Source organism: Fusarium oxysporum, chromosome 1, assembly GCF_000149955.1.
Source record: "Fusarium oxysporum f. sp. lycopersici 4287 chromosome 1, whole genome shotgun sequence".
NCBI classification, from domain to species: domain Eukaryota; kingdom Fungi; phylum Ascomycota; class Sordariomycetes; order Hypocreales; family Nectriaceae; genus Fusarium; species Fusarium oxysporum.
In genome coordinates this window covers 243,298-261,172 of record NC_030986.1, presented here as the reverse complement: position 1 = coordinate 261,172, position 17,875 = coordinate 243,298, and the positions used below count along the sequence as shown (strand labels likewise).

Here is a 17,875-nt window from a genome sequence, read left to right as displayed (position 1 = left end):
CACCATGTCACAAATAAATAACACTCAAAATGATCTCAAGATTCATGACTCGGATAAGCAGAATCTTGAGGCTGGCTCCATCAAAAGCGCCAAGTCACATGCGGATCTTCCCACTGACCCTGCTGCTGCTTTTCTCAGAGAGTATGAGCATCAATGGAGCGATTATGAGCCATCCGAGGCAAAAAGGGTTCTTCGCCGAATCGATTTCCGTCTGATGCCGCTGATAATTGGTACAATAACTATTGCTGCTGTCGACGTAAGCCGTGAATCCTCGTGTCTTTGGCGTAGCATATCTTGACCGTATGTTGTACAGAAAATCCTCATCTCCAATGCGGCTCTATACGGAATGACCGTGGATACTCACCTCGTGGGACAACAATATAGCTGGGGTACGTGCTCTTGGTCTAACGAGGCAGGGGAAAAGCTAACCACCCGTCACTCCGAACAGTTGGCTCCATCTTCTATTTTGGCTGGCTTATCGCTGAGTACCCAGCCAATCTCATCCTTCAGAAGATGCCTGTTGGAAAGACTGTCGGCGTTGCTGTCATCGGATGGGGAGCCATTGTCATGTGCCTCGGAGCTACTCAGAACGCTGCCGGCTTAATGGTACTCCGATTCATCATGGGGGCTCTTGAAGCGCCTCTTTTCCCAGCTGTCACCATTCTAAACACTATGTGGTACAAGAAGTCGGAGCAGCCGGTGCGTATGGCTATTACCTTTACCGCCTTTTCAAGTGTAAGGACTATCCCTACCTGACGAAATGGCCTCGCAAATTGATGTGGACTAACGATTTGATTCAAGCTGGTGACTGGGATCGTATCCTACGGCATTGGCCACGTAGAGACAGGTATCGCTTCCTGGAGACTTCTGTTTCTCGTCGTTGGCGGCTTTACACTTATTTGGGGGGCCATACTCACCATCTGGCTTCCAGACTCACCTCTCGGGGACAACTTCATGAAAGGGCGGCAGAAATATATAGCTCTGGATCGAGTCCGGGATAACATGACCGGTATCGAGAACAAGGTACGAGCGGGATCCCAAGGCCTTCTCCTTATCTACCAAAAGCTTTACTCACGAAACACGTACAGGAGTTCAAGTGGTATCAAGTCCGTGAGGCCTTCACCGATTACAAGACATATCTCTTATTCATCTTCTTTCTCTCCATGAATGTCCCCACTGGTGGCTTGGTTACTTTTGCCGCGCAGATCGTCTCGGGTCTGGGGTATGGAAGGCTGGAGACAACACTTCTCGGGATGCCAACCGGAATGATGCAGAGTCTAGCAGGTTTTATAGTCGCAATCCCCCAGCAGTGGCTGCACAGCAAAAGGTGCTACACAGCAGCTGCATGCTGCTTGGTGCCGCTGGTTTGCTCCATCATCATCAGGGGTAAAACTCCTCGGCCAATGAAATGTACCTTTGCTGACAGGTTTAAGAACTCCCCGACGAGAACAGGGTTGGACGACTTATGGCGTACTACTTCTTTTACTTTTTCTGGGGTCCCTATGCTACTGGCAAGTTGATCCGGCTGAAACCTTGTTATATTGAATCCTAACATAATTTAGCCCTTACCCTCCCCATGGGCAATGTTTCTGGACACACCAAGAAGCTCACAGTTAATGCAACTATATTCCTGGCTTACTGCATCGCAACATCATTGGTCCGCAGGTCTTTCGGGCGGCTGAAGCTCCTCACTATTCAACCGGATATAACTCTATTCTCGGATTTGAGGCCACAGCTATCTGCGCCCTTCTAGCATACGCTGGTGGCTGCATTGTCGAGAACCGGAAGCGGGATAAGGCCGAAGGCACAGATGTCTCTGTCCGAGTTGAGGATCAACTTGGAGATCTGACAGATTATGAGAAGAAAGGTTTCCGTTACATTTACTAGGATGGATTTCCATTTAGCTTGCAGTGCAGCAGAGGGAAGACCAGTTTTAGTTAGTGAGCAATACAGTAGCAAAGGGCTTGGATTATACTTGCAAACATCCATGTTCGAGAGGTAACTTGAGCTACGTGAGGCTTAACACGTGATCTGGCAATCCTACATAATGTCTGTAGACTACCTATTAGCGGCATGTCCTTCTACCCCGCCTTTCCACAGTTACAATCAGAAACCAATCCCCTAACCAAAATGTCAGCACAGGCAACACAGCCCCCCTCCACTGGGACTCGAGCGCGGCGGAAGCCGATCCTCAGGGTCAAGACAGGTTGTTTCACTTGTCGGAACCGCAAGAAAAAGTGCGACGAGACACGGCCAGTTTGTTCTGGATGTCGTCGCAACAAGATACAATGCCGATGGCCCAGTCCTCAACTACCGCTGCAGTCACCGCCAATTGCCAATGATTCACCCAGCTTGGAGCCCCCGGCCCAAAGTCCGACCCTGGATAGTCATGAGGGGCGATTTTTACAGAGCTTTGACGTCGACATGGGTATAGAAGAGGTATTGGAGGATTCTCTAGCCTTGGACGCCGATCATGAATATGTTGACTCTGATTTGTTACGGCTACAGAGTAGCAGTAGTGCCCAAGATCTACCATTGCAGTTTTGCTTTGTCGCTCCTGCGACAGGTGTTTCCGTCGCAGACCACGACTTGGATCAAGTGGATTATGGCCACGCCGACGAGACTCAGACAGAGGTACAGGCTATACAATCATTCGAGGAAGATGAAACGATCGAGGATCCCCCCATTTCAAGACAGCGTCAGTAATGCACTCGTCAGTCTGTCCGGGGGCCCATCTCGGCCCAAGAGCTCTCATCGAGCCCAGTCCATCCCCATGGTAACCCATCAATTCTCCCTGGCCTGACGGACAGGGCATTCGAGTGATGGGCCACTATCTAGACCGCACGGCCGTGAGCATGGGCAATGGCTCAACCACAGCGAACCCCTTCATCGTCCAGCTCATACCGCTCTCATTCGCCAATCCTATCGTCCGTGAGCTCATGCTGTCGCAGAGTGCCTCGCATCGAGCCGTCTTGGATGCAGGGGACCAGTCGGAAGTGATAGCTCACACCTACTACACCAAGTCAATCCGTCTGTTTCGCAAGGCTGTTAATGACTACCTGGCTGGCACTGAGTCAAATCCACTCTGGGTCACCATCGGTGCGTTGATCATGTGTTTTACCGAGGTGCGCTTGATAGGTTTCCATCTATCTGAGAAACGGTGCAGTGAGCTAACTCCCTTATCAGACCGCCAAGGGCGATACTAACGGGGTCATCTTTGATCATATACAAGCCGTCGGGCCACTCGTCACAGATCTGCTCACAAAGCTACCTCATCTTCTCCCCGATGGACTGTGCGCTTTTGTCACCGAGTACTACGTTTACACTGCAATTATCAGCATGATCTCTACAGACCCGTCTGCAGGTACGGGACTTTTGCTATCACCTGATCTGGAGCACAAGGCGCAATCTTTGGCTGAATCTGGTTACGTGGGCCAACTCTGCGGCTCATGGCTTTCGTTGCTTCTTCTCATCCCACGAATATTCGACTTTGGTCATCGAATAGTAGCGGCTAGTGTTGATCCGCCGTTCCCAGCGGCAGATGACTTCCTTAATTTTGGCAGTCTCCAGTTCGAGATCACTTCATTCGTCCCATCGCCCTCGGCAAGCTCTGAGGTCACCATCTGTGGCTACATCTTCCAACAGGCCGTCCATCTCTACTTGCTCACGGCTCTTGGAGTCGGCGATGAAAGACAATTGACACAACAACTGAGCCTGGAACACACACTAGCAAGCGCCTTTTCATACCTCGAACAGCTTCCAGCTTCTGCGCGCATCAACACAAGTATGTGCTGGGCATTAGCGGTGATCGGATCCTGCACCCGCGATGAGGAGCGTCGGGAACTTCTTCGCCAACGTCTACAAACAATGTTTCTCACAATTGGGCTTGGTAACATATCTTCCACATTATCTTTGCTAGAGCACATATGGATGCGACCTCAAAGGGAACAGAGCCCTTGGATCATTTGTCAGATCATGTACGAGCACGAAATATGGATCTCATTTGCCTGAGGGCATTAAAATATGATCAGACACGTCAATTATGTTATGAGATGAGCTATGAGACTGTATTATCCCTGGTTCCTGGGGGCCTGGGTGGCAGGACCCTCTGGTGTGACATAAGCCTTGGTCAAACCGCCATCAACAACGAAGTCATGTGCATTAACGAAACTGCTCTCATCGCTGGCCAGGAAAACTGCGGCTTGCGCTTGCTCGATAGCCTCGCCGAATCGACCAGTGGGGAAGTGGACTTCGCGGCGGAATCGCTTGGCCTTGTCGTCGCCGAGGAACTCTTGGAGCATGGGTGTGCTGGTGAGAAAGACAATGTCAGTGAACAGGCTTCCATGCGAAATGTAACCGTTGGCATCGAGACTTACTTGAGTGGTGCAGGGCAAAGTGAGTTGAAGCGGAAGCCTGTGCAAGACAACTGTCAGTATGCATGGGTTGGGGCTAAGAAGATCTTTGACTTGCCTTCGCGTGCGTGAACGATAGCCATCTCACGAGTGTAAGCAAGAACAGCACCTTTGCTGGCAGTATAAGCAACCTGAGGGGTCGCGGCCCCGACAATAGCAACCATGCTAGCCGTGTTAATGATGCTGCCCTTGGTCTTGCCATGCTTCCTCAGCGATCGCACGGCATGCTTCGAACCGTACCAGACTCCCTTGACATTTACATTAAACGTCAAGTCCCAGATGCTTTCCGGACACTCCTCCGAGTCGCCATCCTTGGGGTGCATGATGCCTGCGTTGTTGAACACGACATCCACGCCGCCCCAGGCATCCAGATGTGTTACAGCTGCCTCAACCTGCTCCTCTTTGGACACATCGACGACCTTTATCTCTACTCTGCCGGTGGGATCCGGTACAACGCTTTTGACTTTGTTAAGGGCTCGTTCGAGGGCGGCGTTGTTGATATCCGTCATGAGGACAGAAGCGCCCTGTTGAAGGAAGAGGATGGTGGACTCGAGGCCAACACCGCTTGCTGAAGATAAGTAGCTATACCGGGATAGAAAGACGACTCAGAAACATACCCGGCTGCGCCAGTGATGATGGCGTTCTTTCCTTCAAGTCTCCCGACCATTGTGAGGTGTATGAAGGGGTTTCGGTGCGATGAATTGATGAATCGTTGATAGGATTGACGAGGCAATGGAATGCTGATGATATCGGGGCTGCATTGTATCAGGTATGGTGTTTTTTATACATACATGGAATGCACCATGCAGACGTGGGGTTCGCGATTGCTCACGGCGGACGAATTACTGTTGTACGGCTTCGCGCCGGTCATCCTCGTAGACACAAAATGGGCTGGCCGTCGAGTCGAGGCGGATTCGTTGTCCTGCGCTACTGCTAGGTATTTCGACCCTTGTTCGAAGCGCGGTCCGATATTTGATTGGACAATGGCCCTTGGCTCTCTCCAACACTTATCAGTTGTCTCGTCGGACTCTTCCCCGCACCACTCACTGGGCGAACACGCAAGGTACCTAGTAACCTACACTATCGTAGCCTTTCACGGGAGCATAAACGGCATCATAGGCTACCTAGCCAGACCTTTCCGCGTGACAGGTCATGATGGCAGTTCGACCGCATCTCCAATCACCTCCTTTTCCGCTTCCGCTACAAGTCCATCATGCTCCTCCAACACGCGGACAGTAGCCCTCCATCTACTGCAACTTTATGACCTTCAACTCTCTGAGTCAACAAAACACAGCATCACGACAAGAACCATTGTTTCTGTATATTTAATGTCCAATGTATGGCGTCGAAACATACGAAACTTACGAAACTCTTCACATTGTCGCCCCCCGTCTAATTAGTCCACGATCTTCTTCACGACCGGTACAGCTTCGCCTCCTCAGACACAATGGCTTCCATCAAGACCATCTCCCCCTCAACAAACAAAGTCGTCTGTGAGCTCCCAGAGACCTCCCTTGATGAGGCGCGGGACATAGCTCGGCGATCTCTAATCGCCTTCCAGTCCTTTCGCAAGCTCGACTTGGCCCAGCGACGCGCGATAGTGGAGAAGGGACTCGCTGGAATTCAGGAACGGAAATTCGGACTTGGCCATGAACTCGCTGAGCATATGGGACGGCCTGTTGCCGCGAGCCATAAGGAAATCGAGACCATGCAGAAGCGCGCTGATTATCTCCTCGATATTGCTGAAGAGGCACTGGCAAGTCTGCCGGGACGCCCCGAGAAGGGATTCCGGAGGGAGATCAAGAAGATTCCTGTCGGGCCAACGCTTATTGTTTTTGCTTGGAACGTAAGTACTTTATCTTGTTGCTTACAGAATGTATCTGAACAACTCTCCTCATCTAGTTCCCTTATCTCATCATCGTCAACGCTCTCATTCCCGCCCTGCTAGCAGGAAACTCGGTTATCCTCAAACCTTCCCCCCAGACACCTCTCATTGCAGAGCACCTCGTCGATATCTTCAAAAAGGCTGGCCTGCCCAAGGATGTCCTTCAAGTTGTCCAATCTGGGGATCCGGAAGCGCTGAAGGAGCTTGTCAAGCTCCCTGAGCTCGGCCTCGTCAGCTTTACCGGTTCCACAGTCGGCGGTCTGGCCATTCGTGAAGCCACCAGTGGACGCACCATTCCTGTCAACCTGGAGCTTGGGGGCAATGATCCGGCCTACGTTCGACCCGATGCCGACCTCAAGTACGTCGCCGCTCAATTGGTTGATGGCGCTGTCTTCAATTCCGGCCAGAGCTGCTGTGCTATTGAGCGTATATATGTCCATGCTGATGTGCACGATGCCTTTGTCCGTGAAGTCCAAGAAGAGCTCAAGAGGTAAGCGAATGACCCAGAAAGAGCTTTCTGTTCCTCTCCCTAATGAACCGTCAGGTACAAGCTCGGTGATCCCCTCGAGGCAGACACCATGGTTGGGCCAGTCATTTCCCGCGCTGCTCAGAACAACATCAATGCACAGATCCAGGATGCTCTAGCCAAGGGCGCTGTGGATGCGACGCCTAAGAACGAGAGCTTCCTCAGTGCATCCCCCACGGGCAACTATGTCCCCCCTACTCTTTTGACCCACGTTACACATGAGATGGATGTCATGCGCGAGGAGACGTTCGGTCCTGTGATCCCCGTTGCCAAAGTCAAGGATGATGAGGAAGCCCTGCGCCTGATGAACGATAGCGACTACGGTTTGACTGCCAGTATCTGGACCAAGGATATTGCCCGCGGGGACGAGCTAATTGATCAGCTCGAAGCTGGTACTGTCTTTGTGAATAGATGCGACTACCCTAACCCTGTAAGTAACCCTAGATGAGAGTCACTTGGGTCCGCCTGCTAACAGAAGTCACTTAGGATCTTGCCTGGACTGGATGGAAGAAGTCAGGGTTGGGCTGTACACTGGGGCCTCGCGGCTTCGATGCGTTTGTCAAGCTCAAGAGCTACCATGTAAAGGAGGCCCAGGCTTAAATAGATTAACTCGACGTTAATAACATACTCCAAAATCACTCGAGGCCACTCTAAAACACGCAGATATCTGCTTCGAAGCGTGCGATGAATAAGTAGGGGAGCTGAAGGGCCTGTAGGCTTTAGTAGCACAACACTGATCAGCATGTTCATTGCTATTGCTTCTTAGCTTTGAGGATACTTGGCTTGGGTCTGTGTGAGAATCCGTGTACCTAGGAGTTTGCTTAACATGTCAAGAGTGCCTACTTGTTAATGTACAGTCTCAGCATAATGAACAACGGAAACGCCGCTTAACTAGCACCAGCTGGTCTCGGCCAGTGTGGATTTAGTACAGGTCTCTAGCTTGGCTAATATTGACATGCGCTTGCAGTAAAAGTGAGCACGGGATCAAGAGATAGGTAATTTTTCACAGGCAAATCTCAAGGCTGGCATGGTGAGGGCGTGCGAGTCTGGTATGCCCCCCATTCGAGTGATATCTGCAGTTGATGGTGCGGAGAAAACTTTAGATACGCGCAGGGACTCTCGACCCGTCCGTGAATATGAACGAACAATCGGCGATTGACTCGCGAAGGATCCATCCCTGCCCCGGTTCTCAGAGCGCGGAGAACTTACAGTATTATGGGATAGGGATGCTGGCGCTAAAGTCCCCCAGAGCATTAGCCGGTTATGGCGATGACCTAGAGGAGTCTTTTAGTGCCGCCCACTCAATCATGACGGGCGGAAATGTTTTTGATTGGTCATACGATATATGACCTACATCTTTTCGCAATGAGGATGTCTTGGTGATTTGCTGAGAGCACCTTGAGGTATCTCATCTTCAAGCCTCGGTACAAGATTATTCTCGGAGCATTACTGTATAATAATCCTGTTAGGAGACGTTTCCATCGAATCTTGTCTAACATACCTTGGTGACTTGGTAGATAAGCACTTTCTACTAAACTACACTGCTCTCCTACGATCCTCGCTCTCGGACGCATTGCAATCATGGCCAACTACGGCGACAAAACACACGATGCTGTAGCGAATAATGCAGCCAATGGTGAAATTGCAGAGTCACCCATCGACAGGATTGCAAAGCTGTTGGCCGGCGACAAGAAGGTCAAAGTAGCCGGTATCGACTGCGATGGCATCCTCCGCGGCAAGATTATCCACAAGAGCAAGTTCTTGTCCAGTCTCGAGTCTGGATTCGGTATGAGCTCGGCCATTTTTGGCTGGGACATGCACGATGTTCTCTACACTGAAGAGACAAGCCTGACAAGCGCCGACAGCGGCTATCAAGACTTCACGGCTGTGATCGACCTGAATTCTTTCAGGCGGCTACCGTTTGAGGATAACATAGCCTTCTTTCTCCTTCGCTTCTACATCCAAGACAAGCCAGTCTTTGCCGATGGCCGTGGTCTGGTAAAGGCCTTGACAAACAACTTGGCCGACTCTGGTTACAAAGGACTGGCTGGTGGTGAGTCTACACCTACCTGTACAGATCAATATGAATGGACAAAGGCTGATTTCTTAATCTTGGGCGGTAGTGGAGCTAGAATTCTTGAACTTTCAGACACCGTCACAAGATGGCTACAGCAGCTCGACCGACCGACCAAACCTCGCGGCGTTCCTCGCCAATAACGCTCCCAAAGCCCTTCGTCCTGTGACGGCTGGTGCGTTTAGCTACAGCGCGACAAGGCCTATCATGGCGAAGCAATACTTCCACGACATCTTCGACCAGAGCCTAGAGATCGACTGTCCCATCGAGGGCTGGCACACCGAGAGCGGGCCATGCGTCTACGAAGCAGTATGTACTGCACTGCACGCACAGAGAAGGGGGTTAGAGAAGATGCATTGCTGACCTTTTCCAATCGCAGGCCCTAGCTGTTTCGCAGGTGTCACACATGGCTGATAACGTCGCCCTATTCAAGTCCGTCTTCTCCGCCAACGCTGTAAAGTCCACTGGACTGACATACCTGAGCAGGCTAGTTTGCAAATCGGTCGGCGTCCAACACAATATCACACCGTGCTTTATGGCGAAACCTATTCAGGGCTTACCTGGAAACTCTGGTCATACACACGTGTCTCTGACAACAAAGGAGGGCCAAAATGTCTTTGTTCGAGAGACACCCGATGCCGACCCACGATGGCCCGACATGGCCAACCTCTCCGACACAGGCCGCCATTTCCTGGCTGGCATCATCAGTGCCCTGCCTGATATCATGCCCCTTCTCGCACCGAATGTCAACTCTTACAAGCGCTTGGTTGAGAACTATTGGGCACCTGTATCTGTGAGCTGGGGCTTTGAGGATCGTCTCGCGTCTATCCGCCTGGTAGCGCCACCTAGCTGCAAGCCCTCTGCAACACGCTTTGAGATCCGCGTTCCCGGTGCAGACATCCACCCCCACTATGCTCTCAGCGCCATCTTCTACGCGGGGCTGCGTGGCATCAAGAACAAGATGCAGATCACTATCCCACCAGAGTCGGCGCGGCCTAAAGAAACTCCTGCCGAGCGGCTTCCCAACACCCTTGAGGCGGCTCTCGGCCGTTTCAGTGCAAAGGACTCGGTGGCTCGACAGATCTTGGGCGACGAGTTTGTTGACTTTTTCACAGTTTCGCGACGCCATGAGTTGAGGCAGTGGAGAGAAGCTGTCACGGATTGGTAAGTGGTTGTAGTGGACGTATTTTTCGCGTCGTCTAACCAGCTTGTAGGGAATTTTCTCGCTACATTGAGACTGTGTAGATGGCTATGTTTTGAGCGGTTCTCATAGTTTGCACAATGGAGGCGACAGGAGAAGAGACAGTCTTGAAAGCAAATAACGTATTGAACGGTTTATTGATTCAGTCAATTAGCTCTCGGCCCTATAGGATCCTTGTGTATGCATCTTATGGCATATATGTCGATGTGTAATTGGATATATATGGTGTTTTTGCCCTGTTCTCGCCGTGTCAAGTAGCATTCATGTGCGCCTCCATCATCAGAAATGTGTAGTCAGATGATGTGATAATAAATAAAATTTTGGAACTGTAACTGCATCATCTCCCATCCTGAACTCTCTTCTGTGAGCCCACCAGCCAAAGCTAGGACGATCTGCGAAGGTAAATTGTTCTTGTGGTATATACTTGGCTAACATGTTTAATTGTCTTTGTCACTGACTTGGCCTTTCGAGACGTCGAATACATCTTCCACAATACATTTGAAGCTATCTTGACACATATAATAACAATACCCCGAATTGTTTTTTATCAGTAACTAGAAAGCGAGAGTCCCCGCCAGATTGACCATTGCCTACTGCGCGCTAGCAATGGGATGGTAACTAACACGAGCGCTAGCATACCACCAGGAGATCAGAACAGCGAATGTGACGGCGTAAACAACGCAGACGTAGTTCATATTGTCACCCTCGACCGGATACTGCGGTGGAAAAGAGTACATCTAGTTATGTTATTAGTATAGGAGAATTAGGTGGATTTATCGGCAGAGTGCCTTACCACTGTGCAGAACACCAACCATATGAGGAGGACAATATTGCAGGCCATCCCAGCCTTGCCCATCCAGAACGGCCCACGTTTGAGCTTGGACCGACCCATTAGAAGAAGGCAAACGACTGGGATACTGTAAGAAGCGTATAGAAGAACAACGCAAGCCGTGACCATGCTATTGAAAGCAGTATAAGAAGCAAGATACAAGCAACCAAGGATGGCGACGATAATGCAGCTGGTCACATGGGCCACAATTGGAACACGCAGGGTCGGCTGTATCTGACTCAAGAATCTGGAACAGGGAAGACCGTTGTCTCGGGCAAAAGACCAGCAGAGGCGAGCTTGCCAGGTGTGAGAGGCGATCAAGCAGCCACAGCCAGTGAGTATGATCAAGGAGCATAGGGCAATGGCCCCGGACTTGTTGGCCAGCGCCTGGTCAAAGAGTTCAAGAATAGGGACTCCGGTGGGCGTGCTACTCACGGCATCAAAGTCTTTGATGCTGAACAACATGGCGATGCCAAACAGCCAGGCTGTCACAAAGCCAACACCCACAGTACCAAGAATCGCGATCGGGATGGTACGCTCTGGGTTAAGAACTTCCTCAGCCATGTGGGTGGCGCAGTCAAGCCCGTTAAAGGCCCAGTTGCAGTTGATGAGGCCGACTATATAGGCAATTCCATCGCTGGGCCATCCTGTGTTGTTGACGAACTCGGAGAAGACAAACTTTGCAGATTGATGCGTGTCGGCTTTGCATGGCACGGTGAGGATGATGACGAGGAAGGAAATGATTGAAGTCCATAACGTAAAGAACGTTACGCCAGGGAGCGCAGTGCTGGAGATGTTGAACAAGGCACAGAACAGGTTCACAACCTGGTAGCTGACAAAGTTCATCCAGGGTTTGATGACTCTATCAAGGCATAGCGTCAGAATTGGCCCAACTAAAGCACAGGGGTGTACTTACAAGGTTGGGTGAGCCATCTGGATGCAGCCCATCACCAAGCCTCCAACACCAAGTGCGATGCTCGCACACGTAAATAGAGCACCAGCCCACGCAATCCACCCCGTCAAGTAAGACAAGAACCTGCTACACCGCCTACCCGCGAGCTGACTCGTCCAAAAGTACTGGCCGCCCGCGTCAGGCATGGCCGAAGCCAGCTCGGAGAGCGACACGGCGATGGCGGTGCAAACGACGGTTATCAGAATGATGCCGTAGACGAGCTGCACGGGGCCGCCGGAGTTTATGCCCGTGACGAGGGCTGTCGAGATTCCGAACCATGAGTTGGCGAGGGAGAAGCTTATGCCGAGGACGGAGAAGACGGAGAAGTTCTTTCGTAGTTCTTGTGTGTGCCCTACTGTTGTTGGAAGGAGTCAGTATAGCTCGGTGATCAGGGGGCATCGTCTTGTTGCGAGGTGGCGCATACCTGTGATGGACTTGCTGTGGCCGAGAGACGTGTCTTGCTCGGGGACATTTTCTTTTGAGGTGATTTCTTTAGTTTCCAGTGCCATGATGGCTATTGTTCGAGGTGAATCTGGCAACACTGCTTTTACGCAAGTACGCTTAACCAAAGTTTGGGAGGTATTTGGAGGAAGAGCTTCTGATGTTATTATACATGTATATATAGTAGCTACGCTTACCATGCCATCAAGCCACCGCTGGTTCTCCAGCTCGGGTCCTCCGGTTCTCCCATGCTGATCATGCATACCACTGAAAGGGCCTTGTCACGCGTTATCGAGACTAACGACGGCACATAGCTACTACTCGTTATCTGAAAGATAAGATAGTATGGGGAAATGGGTCGCTGGCTGGGACTGAAGCAAATCTGGGGCTCGCGGAAAGGCACTTGATTGGTCGCAGATGGGGGATCTAGGCCAATGCTGGAATGGGACAAGTCCAAACCTTGGTAAATAAGGATGCAATAAGATAGCCAATGTGGTACAGTTCCGCGGACCCACCAGCTGCGAGGGGGGTGCAAGTGTAGGACGTGCCAGAGGCTTATTGTCCCTGCGGCCGTGACTGGGCACAGATGAAGTGGGTAAATGAATTCATATGAGGAGGTATCACAAAGGGCGCGGAACTGCATGGACCACTGCTATCTCCTTCTTACAGTGGGAGCCCTAATTAGTGCAATATGGTAAACACTAATAAGCACGCGGCTTCTGCACCGCCATGCCTCGCTGCCTCTCATCCAAGCTGACACCAATGACAATGGACCACTCCCTGGAGCACCACCGCGCCTATCTTGGCAAGTCTGTCTCCCAGCTACCCACGCCGTCCTTTGTAGTTAGCCTCCCCATCGTGCAGAGGAACATTGCCAGATTGCATCAAGACGTTTCCGATCTTGGTATCGGCTTCCGACCGCACGTCAAAACACTAAAGGTAAGGATTGGCTATCACCACAAGAGACCAAGTCTGACATTTTAACGTTCCCTAGACACTTGAAATCACGCGGTTGATGCTTGCAAACGGAAGATATCGCTCTGTTGTCGCCTCGACCCTGGCAGAGATCCGTGGAGTTTCTCCCTTTGGTCCAAGAGGGTGTTTTGGATGAGGTATATTTGGCACGGCCTTCCAATCTGGCTCCATCATGCTAATATGTTTCCAAACAGTGTCTCTATAGCATGCCTGTCTACCCCGGTGCTTTGCCTGCACTCCAGCAATTGCGCAAGTCTATCCGCATACAACTCATGGTCGATAACGAACAGCAAATCACTTGCCTGGATAATTTCCCAACCGAATCAACACAGCCGTGGGACATTTTTATCAAAATCGATGTCGGTTCGCGCAGAGCCGGCATACAACCAGATTCGTCTTTATTATGCAGGCTGGTCGCAAAGGCCGAAAAGTCTCACTCTGTCAATATTGCTGGCTTTTACTGCCATGCGGGCCATTCCTATGCCGGGCGTTCTCCCGCCGAGGCAGAAATGACGTTGCAAGATGAGGTCTCGGGAGTCTTGAGCGCATCGAAACTCTTGCCCGCGACGCGCAAGCTCTGGGTGTCGGTGGGATCAACACCGACAGCCCATGTGGTTAAGAGCTTGAAGGCCACGCTTCCAGCAAACGTAGAGCTGGAATTACACGCAGGCATGTCTATGTGACCGAGATATCCATCTGCCGAACAAACCCTTCCGCTAACATGAGCCGTACAGGGAATTTCCCCGCCAACGATCTCCAACAAGTTTCAACGGCTGTCATTTCCGAATCCGACCAGGCGGTGCGTGTGATCGCCGAGGTATGCAGCGTGTATACAGATCGCAACGAGGCTCTCATAAATGCAGGCGTCGTTGCGTTATCCAGAGAGACCAGCGCATTTCCTGGCTTCGGATATGTCGTGGGGAGGCCTGAGTGGAACGTGGTTCGGTTATCCCAGGAGCACGGAATACTAGGTACGACGCAGCCTAAGAGCACAGCTGATGAGGCTTTTGCAGTTGGACAGCGCGTAAGTCTGTACTGCAATCATGCCTGCATTACAGCGGCAGCTTTCTATGTTTATTATATTGTCGATGAGGATGATGTAGTGATCGATTGCTGGGTTCCTTGGAAGGGCTGGTAATTTTACATAACTTAAATCTGGAGCTTGTGCCCTATAGTTCTATAGTAGGCAAATAAGTAAAGAATGGAGCGCGACGAGTCATACGCGTATATCTTGCTGCTGTCCGAGCTTGAAGCCTATAGGGCAAAATGAAAGTCGAAAAAGACTATTCTGACGTGTCAAGGAATGGATTTTGCCCATAGTACGCATAAAAAGATTTTCTTCTGCCAGCGCGAATCGCTGAGCCAGCATAACAGATAGTTAGTCGCTGGGTTTAATCTTTTTGATAATAAACCCAGTGTGGTCAAAGCTTCTTTCACGCTATAATCCTAAAGACAGAGAGACCCAATTGGTGTAGGCGAGCAACTTGTCAGCAGTTATCGTGATGCATAATAAATTCTCAAGGTGAAATGCAGCAGGCCTATTGTGTAACCTGATGCGCAAAGACAATCGCGTTTAAACAGGCGCAATACGTAGAGCGGATAGTTAAAGAAAGGAAGAATTAGGTTTTAAGCAAAGCTTGGAAATTAAAGATGTTAAGTAGAATGTGCAAGCTGAGTTAATGATTTTAATGTTAGTGCGCTCTTGGTTGAGGTTGGACCGAAGTTGCATTTATTAAACTTCTAATCTGTATGCATTATTACTCTATGTGATCTGATGATAAAGATTTCACAGAAAGTTATATACTATTCTCATCTCAATTTTATCTTCTGTTAATACGTACACAGTAAGTGTCTTGCTGTTTTGCATTTCACCAGGTAAACAGCTAGAATTTTCCGCCTCAACATCGGCCGAAAAAACTCTCAATATGCACTACATAATACATTATTTCTCTGAAATATTTGCAATAAAAAGTCTATAGATATAAGAGACTTTGAAACATTATTTTATTGCATTTTACAATTTCCTCGTTATGTCCAGGGTAGTTCAGCTGATGGTGCGACATGGCGTCGACGGTTCATCCGCTGCCCGCATTCCAGTGGCGTCTGCCAAAAGCAGGCCAAACCCCAACGAACCGCGCGCTAACAAACGGGTTTGATAAGCGCCAACCCTAAGCCATTTGTTTCAGGTTCAGATTTGCTTTCAGGATCAATGACGATCATGTCTTGCAATTGTTTCCCAAGCGCTTCAACTCAGAGTGATTCTTTTTTTTTTCACATCTATTTTCTCTTGTCTTTCCCCGCTGGATAAATGATGCCGAACACGAGGTTGTTGGTTTCGTCGAACAGGGCATATATCTAAGAAAAGATCACGTCCCGCTTCTGCAAGAACAAAAAAAAAAAAAAAACTCAGAATATTCTATTCTCAGTTCCATCTCGTAAAACTAATGCACAGAATCGTCAATTGACGTGGTGAATTTCCATTTTCCTAGTGCAAATCTAATCTAGACCTTCTTGGCAACACGACTGGATGATTCGATCAGGGCTTGCAGGGATCAATGCAGCCAACCAAGACCTGCAGGACCTTGATTTCTGTTTATAGCCGCTGAGTGGCCAGAGTGATCCAATAATAGCACACAATCACAGCACCTCGAGCGGAGTCGTGCGTCGCAAACACGAGGCCTTGTGCATGTTTCGTGTGCGTGAACCTTGATTCTCTTTAAGACATTCTGTTTATTGTTAGAATCGTTTCTGCAGGCTAAGAGAAAACACCCAAAGATTGCTCCATTATTCAGCGGCCTATCCAAGGTCAATCCTCCCCCATGTCCACCTGAACTAACTCCGTTTTTTACGCCGCGAGGACCAGGCCACATCATGAAATGATCGGCACAGCGTATGTACTGTATTTTTGGAAGCGAGCCGCCTGGGTATCTCGGAAGTTCAACAACCATGTCTCTGATCCACTATCCACTACCAAACGCAGGCGCTTTCTGCCCAAAAGACTCCGTCTCATCCAACCACCCATCGACTGACCGCCCTGTCAGTCCCATTTGGGTAGATCCGGAATGACCTCACCCTGCTATGTTTTGTATGCAAGCGCCCGTATTCCCAGCTTGGGCCTGCATGGCCATGGAGACGCTTCCAAGTTTGGATCATGATTGATTTGCGCGTACGACTTACGTGGAGAACCATCTTCAGCTGAAATTGTAACCTGACAGCCGATCTTGAGATTTGTATAAAGATTGAGGCTACACCAGCTCGTTACACATTCCTTTCCTCAGCAACAATTCACTTTCGTTTCATACAAACAAAACATTTTCATTCGCTTTACAACATTCGTTGAAACAAAGGAAAGATGAGAAGCTTCTTTCTACTCAGCGCCGTTGCCTTTAGCGCGGCCAACGCTGGTGTTTTAGACTTTCGTCGTCAGCCAAGGGGAGACTACAATCTGCCTCCTTCGGCTGTCTATGAAACCCAGGTCGTCTCTACTGATCTCTATCCTCCTCCTGCTCAGTCTGCCAACACTGAGCCTGCTGAGGAAGAGACTTCTCCGTATGCTCCTCCTCCTGTTCCCACTGTCGCTACTTCCGAGCACCAAGATACTACCTACTATGCACCTCCCGAGTCTGCAGCTACCGAGAGTGCCAGCAAGCCTGTTGAAGACACTTCTGCTGCCGAGACTCCTACCAACGCTTATCCTCCTCCCGCCAACACCCAGCCTGGACAAGATACCACTGATGTTTCAACACCAACTGGAGCCTATCCTCCTCCTGTGAACACTCAAAAGACAGAGACTGAGCAAGAATCTTCTGCCGTTGTCACAACTGAAGAGTCCACTCCAACCGGTGCTTACCCTCCTCCCGAGAACACTCCATCCGAGTCTGAGCACGAGTCTACTGCTGTCGAGACTACTGCTGAGGGTAAAACCTCAACTGACCTGTACCCTCCTCCCGCTAACACAGAGACCACCAAGCCCGGCAAAGACACCACTGAGGCTCTTACACCCACTTCCGAGTACACTCCTCCCGAGAGTACCGATGTGACCCAACAGGGATCTACCGATGTTGGCAGCTCCACTGACGCGTATCCCCCACCCGAGGGTACCCCCACAACCCAGCCCGGTAACGAGGGTACCACGGCTGTTTCCGAGACCACCAAGCCTGCCGTCGGCACCTCAACTGGTGTCTATCCTCCTCCCAAGGCTACAGAGACTACTGATACTGGTGTTGAGACCGAAACTGGTAGTGCCTCTACTACACAGTGGACTACCTCGACTGTCTACACTACCAATGTATACACTGTCACTTCTTGCCCTCCTGAGGTTCCCAACTGCCCTGGTGGCCAGCATGTCACTACCAAGACCATCGCTGTGTCTACTACTGTCTGCCCCGTCACTGAGACCAAGCCTGTGACTGAGCATGGCGAGACTGGCACTCCCACCTATCCTGTCCCTGTCTCTACCGAGACTGAGCACCAAGGTACCGAGACTGCTACTGTCTCTAAGCCTGGTGAGACCGAGACTAAGACTGAGTCGGTTCCCGAAGAGACTGAGACTTCTCCTTCTACTGGTGCTTACCCTCCTC

At 50.4% G+C, this 17,875-nt stretch overlaps 9 protein-coding genes across 9 annotated transcripts; 7 read left to right on the top strand and 2 right to left on the bottom strand.

The window, feature by feature from the left end:
* Positions 1 to 4: 4 nt before the first annotated feature.
* On the top strand, positions 5 to 1,887 carry FOXG_10906 (uncharacterized protein; the record flags this gene model as incomplete). Its single annotated transcript, XM_018390376.1, has 8 exons — positions 5 to 256; positions 314 to 389; positions 449 to 735; positions 802 to 1,023; positions 1,089 to 1,386; positions 1,434 to 1,535; positions 1,563 to 1,612; positions 1,666 to 1,887. 8 exons carry the CDS (start codon positions 5 to 7, stop codon positions 1,885 to 1,887), a joined length of 1,509 nt encoding a protein of 502 aa, XP_018248823.1.
* Positions 1,888 to 2,130: 243 nt separating this feature from the next.
* Positions 2,131 to 2,706, top strand: FOXG_20402 (uncharacterized protein; the record flags this gene model as incomplete). Its single annotated transcript, XM_018400684.1, has 1 exon — positions 2,131 to 2,706. One exon carries the CDS (start codon positions 2,131 to 2,133, stop codon positions 2,704 to 2,706), a length of 576 nt encoding a protein of 191 aa, XP_018248822.1.
* Positions 2,707 to 2,822: 116 nt separating this feature from the next.
* FOXG_10905 (uncharacterized protein) lies at positions 2,823 to 4,011 on the top strand (the record flags this gene model as incomplete). Its single annotated transcript, XM_018390375.1, has 2 exons — positions 2,823 to 3,125; positions 3,187 to 4,011. The coding sequence occupies 2 exons, from the start codon at positions 2,823 to 2,825 to the stop codon at positions 4,009 to 4,011; spliced, it is 1,128 nt and encodes a 375-aa protein (XP_018248821.1).
* Positions 4,012 to 4,032: 21 nt separating this feature from the next.
* Positions 4,033 to 5,288, bottom strand: FOXG_10904 (uncharacterized protein). The gene is made up of 5 exons (XM_018390374.1): positions 5,204 to 5,288; positions 5,030 to 5,152; positions 4,471 to 4,976; positions 4,377 to 4,413; positions 4,033 to 4,308 (listed from the first exon to the last, which is right to left on the bottom strand). Exons 1-5 carry the CDS (start codon positions 5,281 to 5,283, stop codon positions 4,071 to 4,073), a joined length of 984 nt encoding a protein of 327 aa, XP_018248820.1. The 5' UTR covers positions 5,284 to 5,288; the 3' UTR covers positions 4,033 to 4,070.
* Positions 5,289 to 5,382: 94 nt separating this feature from the next.
* Positions 5,383 to 7,423, top strand: FOXG_10903 (NAD-dependent aldehyde dehydrogenase; the record flags this gene model as incomplete). Its single annotated transcript, XM_018390373.1, has 4 exons — positions 5,383 to 6,258; positions 6,315 to 6,787; positions 6,842 to 7,253; positions 7,310 to 7,423. The coding sequence occupies exons 1-4, from the start codon at positions 5,860 to 5,862 to the stop codon at positions 7,421 to 7,423; spliced, it is 1,398 nt and encodes a 465-aa protein (XP_018248819.1). The 5' UTR covers positions 5,383 to 5,859.
* A 981-nt stretch (positions 7,424 to 8,404) lies between these two features.
* FOXG_10902 (glutamine synthetase) lies at positions 8,405 to 10,142 on the top strand (the record flags this gene model as incomplete). Its single annotated transcript, XM_018390372.1, has 4 exons — positions 8,405 to 8,876; positions 8,947 to 9,206; positions 9,277 to 10,061; positions 10,112 to 10,142. 4 exons carry the CDS (start codon positions 8,405 to 8,407, stop codon positions 10,140 to 10,142), a joined length of 1,548 nt encoding a protein of 515 aa, XP_018248818.1.
* Positions 10,143 to 10,688: 546 nt separating this feature from the next.
* FOXG_10901 (uncharacterized protein) lies at positions 10,689 to 12,388 on the bottom strand (the record flags this gene model as incomplete). Its single annotated transcript, XM_018390371.1, has 4 exons — positions 10,689 to 10,835; positions 10,892 to 11,789; positions 11,844 to 12,234; positions 12,304 to 12,388. The coding sequence occupies 4 exons, from the start codon at positions 12,386 to 12,388 to the stop codon at positions 10,689 to 10,691; spliced, it is 1,521 nt and encodes a 506-aa protein (XP_018248817.1).
* A 661-nt stretch (positions 12,389 to 13,049) lies between these two features.
* Positions 13,050 to 14,433, top strand: FOXG_10900 (uncharacterized protein; the record flags this gene model as incomplete). Its single annotated transcript, XM_018390370.1, has 4 exons — positions 13,050 to 13,259; positions 13,315 to 13,395; positions 13,490 to 13,964; positions 14,030 to 14,433. 4 exons carry the CDS (start codon positions 13,050 to 13,052, stop codon positions 14,431 to 14,433), a joined length of 1,170 nt encoding a protein of 389 aa, XP_018248816.1.
* A 1,620-nt stretch (positions 14,434 to 16,053) lies between these two features.
* On the top strand, positions 16,054 to 17,822 carry FOXG_20401 (uncharacterized protein; the record flags this gene model as incomplete). The annotated part of the gene is made up of 2 exons (XM_018400683.1): positions 16,054 to 17,770; positions 17,818 to 17,822. Exons 1-2 carry the CDS (start codon positions 16,648 to 16,650, stop codon positions 17,820 to 17,822), a joined length of 1,128 nt encoding a protein of 375 aa, XP_018248815.1. The 5' UTR covers positions 16,054 to 16,647.
* Between the last annotated feature and the right edge of the window lie 53 nt (positions 17,823 to 17,875).

Coding starts and splice junctions, on each gene's coding strand:
- FOXG_10904 (XM_018390374.1), bottom strand. CDS start 5,283: ATGACCGGCGCGAAGCCGTACAACAGTAATTCGTCCGCCGTGAGCAAT. Junction 5,153..5,203: donor GTCTGCATGGTGCATTCCAT/GTATGTATAAAA, acceptor CGATATCATCAG/CATTCCATTGCCTCGTCAAT. Junction 4,977..5,029: donor ATCATCACTGGCGCAGCCGG/GTATGTTTCTGA, acceptor ATCTTCAGCAAG/CGGTGTTGGCCTCGAGTCCA.